The sequence below is a fragment of the Panthera pardus genome, unplaced genomic scaffold (assembly GCF_024362965.1).
Source record: "Panthera pardus isolate Hobbes unplaced genomic scaffold, ASM2436296v1 HiC_scaffold_18, whole genome shotgun sequence".
Lineage (NCBI taxonomy): Eukaryota > Metazoa > Chordata > Mammalia > Carnivora > Felidae > Panthera > Panthera pardus.
The window spans coordinates 33561169-33567168 of record NW_026526743.1 but is presented as its reverse complement, the minus strand read 5'-3'; the positions used below and the strand labels follow the sequence as shown (position 1 = coordinate 33567168).

The following is a 6000-nucleotide window of genomic DNA, read 5'->3' as shown; positions in this document are numbered from 1 at the left end:
GAGGGAAGCCGCTAGGCCCAGTGGGGTACTCAGGGGTAACCCGCCTAAGCGGGACGGGGTAACTGTTAAGGAAACCCAGGGGCGAGTGTCCGGGTCCCCGCGCGCTGCGGACTCGCGACGCTGCCTGGGCTCGACCGCCCGCCGGCGCCGTCAGGCCCGCGGGACGCTCCTGCTTCGCCGGCCAGGCGCCCTGTATGCCCGCGGGCCCGGCCCGGCTGGGGTGTCGGCGGATAGGAATGCTGGGTGCTGGGCCCCAGAGCCTGTGGCCCGGGCCTTCACCCGCTCGGCGACGGCGCGACTGCTGGGGGCGGGGGACGGAGGCCGCGCCCCCGCGCCCGTCCCGCCCGCGCCCCGCTGGGGGCGGCGGCCCGCCCCGAGCCCGCCGAGGCTCTTCCGCGCCGGCAGGGGCAGCAGCGGGAGCGGCGCGGGGCGGAGCGGCGCGAGCGGCCAGGAGCGGCCCGGCCCGGCCCGGCGCGGCGGCGGCGGCGGCGGCGGCTGCGGCGACGCCAGAGCCCGAGGGCACCGTTCGCGAGGCCGCCGCGGGAGCCCGGCCGCAGCGCGGGGAGGCCTGGGGCCTGGAGGCCGCCGCTGCCGCCATGCCGCTGCTCTTCCTGGAGCGCTTCCCTTGGCCCAGCCTCCGCACCTACACGGGCCTCAGCGGCCTGGCCTTGCTCGGCACCATCGTCAGCGCCTACCGCGCCCTCAGCCAGCCCGAGGCCGGGCCCGGGGAGCCCGAGTCGCCAACGGCCCCGGTGCAGACGGAGGCGGCCGCGCCCGCCCGGCCCAGCGCCGGCGGCCCCCGGGCCCGCGACGTGGCCCAGTACCTGCTCTCGGACAGCCTGTTCGTGTGGGTGAGCGAAGCTGCCCGGGCCGCCGCGGGGGGGGGGGGGGGGGAGCGGGCGGGGGGAGGGGCGCCATGTCACCCATTATGTGCCGGGAGGGGGCGTGGCTGGGCCGGGGTCGCCTCCCTGGGGCCCGGGGTGCGCGGCCTGGGGGGGCGGGGCCCTCCCGCCAGCTTGCTGCCCTCCGGGAGGCTGAGGTGCTGAGGTGGCCCGGGGTGGGGGTGGGGGACGCGGAGAGATCAGCCCGCGCGAGAGCGGGGGCGACCCGAGAGAGGCTAGAGGACGGGGCTCGGGGAGGTGCGGAGGGCGCGAGGGCGCGCGGTCCAGCCGGAGGAGGCGAAGAAGCGAGGTGCTGGGACGGGGGGGGAGTGACTGAGGGACCCCGGGACGGAAACTCGAAGCCCTCCAGCAGCCGGTTACCCCAGTGGGCCAGTGAATTGTGGAGGGAAGTTGAAAGGCTTTTCTGACTCGGTCGGCACGGAGTGTTGTTAGCGGGTTTCCAGTAAAGAGGAGGGGGCCGAGGCGAATCAGATGTTGGCTTTGGGACAGCTGTACGCATTTGGGTGTGCTGGGACCTTTCTTTCAGGAGGGAGGCCGGCTCCCACAACTTTTCTCGTTTTGGCCATTTAGGATGTGATTGTCCTGTTTGGGTCAAACACACACACACACACACAAACCGTGCTTCCTTTCCTGTTGCTTTTACCTGATGAGTCGTGACGGTTTCCTTTGATGTGTGAGGGCAGTAAAACATTCGGAGTCAAGAGCAGGCTCATCGTTTTCACTCCGGATCTGCCCATTTAGTGATCCATGTTACAACAGGGTTTTCAGTTTGTCTGTCAATGCAAGATAAGCAGCACCTACGAGCCGTAAGTGCTGGTTTCGCTTGTTAGGACAGATAATTTCAGGCTGGGCAGATCAACAGTATTTTGACTAAAGAACTTCGCTTCCACCTTGGCCTTGAATGCCATGTATGTACACACAGCGATCAGAAAAGTTGCTCCAGGATTTAAGTCTGTCACTTGGGTTTGCTGTGGTGTCTTGGGGCTTGTCTTCTGCAGTTCCCATTTGGGGTTAAGAGTAGGCTGTAAATGACTAAGATTAATATTCCAAGGATAGAGAATGATCTACAACTCATTTGTTATAATTAATCCCTTTGTGCTTCATCAGGAAGCAGTGGGATTTATGAACTCGGGGGGCTGTGGATTACGTCTCTTGGTCCTTCTGATGAAGAGATTAGTAGAAGGCAGTGAAGGGTGACGTTTTCTTCTTTCACTGCTGTGTACCTGAGGTGGGTACTGTGTAAACAGTAGAGAAGAAGGGAGAAGAGAAAGAACCCAACTCCCGTCTCTTGTCTTATCTCAGATCTATTTTTTCGTTTGAGTTAGCAGGTAAACAACTTAAATCGATGTCAAGAGTACTTCTGGCAAATGTCAAGATTACAATGCAGTCTTCGATATAAAAGACATAAATAAGAAGGAACCACTGTAGAATATAGCAGCTACTAGCATTGTTTAACGATTTTTTGCCCTCCAGGAGATTTTGTTTTTACAAAACCTGTGTTCAAATTCCAAGGTTAACACCTCTTCATTAAACATTGCATAAAGCCTGTTGATTTTCCCACAGAAATTATTTCTTTTACGAACATAGCCATTTTCCCCCATCTTTTTCATTAGAGGTCTTACCTAAAGCAGATTTATCATTCCTTCCTAATCTGATGATTTTTTTCCCTTTTTCAGTTGATCTTCCTACTGTTCTTCTAACATCTTTCCTCATGGTTTTCACACTTTGATGCTGGTCTTCCTTGGTTTCTCAGACCCCCTATAAGTTTTCCTCATCACCCATTGCATAGTAGCTGAGCGGGACTCACAGTCTTCAAAGGCCTGCTTCCTTGGCCTGACAGCATTGTTGAGTGAATATTCGGTGGGGCCTTGGTCCTGCCCAAAGACATTCAGATTCATTTTTTTAAAAACCAAGCAAGACAAAACAAAAACTGATCTTTCTGCCAGTTTGCAAATCCTGTTAGCTGCTGTTTGGCTTATTGGAATCTCTAAAACTTCTCTTTGTGAGCACCATTTAAATCAGTATAGGTCTGATAGCATCTCAGGGCGTTTTTGATTAACAAACTCAGCTCAAAACCTTTCAGTGGTATCATTTTTGGGCACTCTGGAAGGCATAGCTGTGAACCCTTTCCCCCTTCCCTCAAAGCAATCCGTATACACATAAAGCAAAATTTGATGAGTGATAGTAGATATATAAAGAAGAAATGGCAGAGTCTGGGGGAAGGAGAACGTGATGCCTAGGGGAAGGAGAAAGTGATGCCTAGGGGAAGGATGCGTGGAAGATGGTGTTTGAACCCAGCCTCGGGAGGTGAGAAGGATCTGAGCAAGTAGCGGTATGTGTTCCAAGTAGAGAAAAGAGCCCGTGAAGCTCAGACAGCGTATGAAAGGTAGTGCGCGGCCTATGCAGAGCAGCCCATAAACTGGGCTCTTATATTAAAACTCCATTGGGTCTTATGATTAAGAGTGAGTTTGGGAAAGTAAAGGGGACACCCAGGAGTCACAGGAGGTGGGCGAAGTGACCAACCCCTCTAAAGTTTAAACATGTATTTCTCAAAGTGTGGACCTGTGGGTCTCTGGCAACCTGGTACAGTTTCTGGCAACCTGGTACAGTGAGATACAGTTTCTCAGATTCTCTCTAGGGATTGATTCAGGGGGAAGGGCAGAACCTTGGAGTCTTCATTTTGATTAATGTTCCAGGTGATTTTAGGCACACTAATGGTTGAGAAATGGATTAGGGAGAATAGGATGTGGGGTCAAGGTCAGATTATGTAAACCTTGACAGCTCTGTTAAGGAGTATGGACATTATTTTGTGGGCCATAGGGTTTAAGTGGGGGTGGAGGGGACGAGGGGCAGGCATGATGAGGTGATTTTCTCAGGAGCGACCTGTGGCAGCAGTGGTGAGGACCAAGTCATGTAGAATGGGAAGAGGCCAGGAGATGGCCTCCCCCAAGGGGGGTATCTCCAGGCGGCCCTCTGGGGTGAGCATAACTGTTTCGAGGGGAGGCTCCAGGGTTCTTACCCTGGCAAATCCGAGGGATGATGGGATCACTTGTTTCTGCATGTCTTTCTAGAACTTTCGTTCTAAAGTTTCATTTGAGATTAGGTTTCATTATTTATTTCTAGGCTTATTTTACACTTTTCAGATGTCACTTCCCTTATTGATCCATTCTGTTATTGTTTTGAATTGTACAGGTGTTTTTGGCTTTTCCCCTTCTTTATTCTTGTTATTTTCATTGTATCTCCTTCCTGGTTTTTTTTTTGTTTTTTTTTTTTTTTTTACAGATCTGCTTCTAAAATTATACGAGCAGGACATGGTAGAATGGAGAAATGGAAATACAAAATAAGTGTTAAAGTTCTGAGTTAGTTGTATGCAAATCAAATAATTTAAATAGAAGTCTCTAGGGGAAAAAAAAAATCACCAAAAAAACGAAAATGGAGAAAAGTGACCTGACCGCTATGATCAGGGATGGGCAAACTCCAGTGGCCTATTTGGCCTGGCCCATTTTCTACAAGTCTATTAGCTAATGATGATTTTTATATTTTTGTTTTATTTATTTATTTATTTTAGTTTTTATTTGTTTTTGAGAGAGAGGGAGAGAGAGTGGGGGAGCACGTGGGAGGGACAGAGAGAGGAAGACAGAGAATCCCAGGCAGGCCTTGTGTAGGCAGTGGCAGAGCCCAATGCAGGGCTCCACCTCATGAACCATGAGATCATGAGCTGAGCTGAAATCAAGAGCCGGTTGCTTAACCGACAGAGCCACCTAGGTGCCCCTGATGGTTTTTATATTTTTTTAAGTTTTTTTTTTTTTTTTTTTTTTTTTTTTTTAGAGGGGAAGAGTATGTGACAGAGAGCATGTGGCCTACCAAGCCTAAAATATTTATTGTCTGATAGCCCATTAGAGAAAAAGTTGCTGACTCCTGCTTTAAAGAGTTCATCTTCATATAATTATGAAACTCCAGAACTGAAAGTAATTTATTAGGTTTGAGTCTTTATGAGTTGAATATTCCAAAGAAGTTTGGAGAAAAATGTTAGCTTTAGAAATGTTGGGGCAGCTAGAGAGAAAGACTACACTTCTAGACAAGAGGATATAAGCCTAGATAAACAACTTAGAAATATAGAAAAGATCCTCAGGGTGAGGAGGAGAAAGAGATGATTTGATTGCTTGCTACGTGCATGATGAGTATAAATAAACTCACTTATTGCCCCGACATTGTGAAAAGAAGAGCATGATCATCCGTGTAATAAAGGGGGAGTATGCATCTTTGCATTTTGTCGAATTTTATACTGGTCATGGAGAGCCTTCAGAGAGAGAACATATTCCACTTGTCCTTATAGAGAAGAGACAGACAAATGGTGTGTGGGGGTGGTGGTTAGTACTGGTGTTAAGTAGGAGACTAAGAAACACCATATTGATCCTGGCCTGGAGACCGTTCCTGGTAGTTTAACTACATTTTATCACAAGCTTATAAATAACACCCCATTGGTGGCCAGCATTTTTATAGGATCAAAAATACCTCCAGAATTACACAGTGATAAACATGGCTAATCTGTTTGCTATTGCTTTCTTCTCTTTTCCTCTCAGGGCACACTGTCTTGTAATTTCGTTTCTGTTGTTCTCAAGTAGCATAGCAGAACCACTGTGGGAGGGGAATTTTCTTATGGGGCCTTAAGAGGAATTACGTTAAGCCTGATTAAATAGGTGTTCCTCGGGTCACTACTGCCTTGACATTTTCTGTTGTAGACTGTTCAGGAACACACAAAACTTATTTTGTGTAGACTAGATACAAAATAAAGAAGTTTGGTGAGGACTTAAAGAACATTATTTAAAGTTTTTACATTGCTGTAGATACGAGAAACATTTCTGAAGCATTTTAATATAGTAGAAATACTCATGTAACAAGATAATTGAGGCCACCCCATTTGCTCAGTCTCCCATCGTATGATGAGAAAATAAATGTGGAATTTCAGAACTGGTCAGAAAGTTTAATAGACTCTAAACTTTAGAAAAATCAATTAAAAAAATAATACATGATCATGGTACAGAAGTCAAAAGGTACACAAGTGATGTACAGTGAAAAGTAAATCTTCTGCTTCCCT

At 49.3% G+C, this 6000-nt stretch overlaps 1 protein-coding gene across 1 annotated transcript in view; it reads left to right on the top strand.

The window, feature by feature from the left end:
* Positions 1-400: 400 nt before the first annotated feature.
* Positions 401-6000, top strand: part of AMFR (autocrine motility factor receptor) — a 44349-nt gene continuing 38749 nt past the window's right edge. Inside the window, exon 1 of the mRNA XM_019455906.2 lies at positions 401-851. Coding sequence (XP_019311451.2) covers positions 597-851 — 255 coding nt within the window. The 5' untranslated portion in view covers positions 401-596. The remainder of the gene's footprint in view (positions 852-6000) is intronic.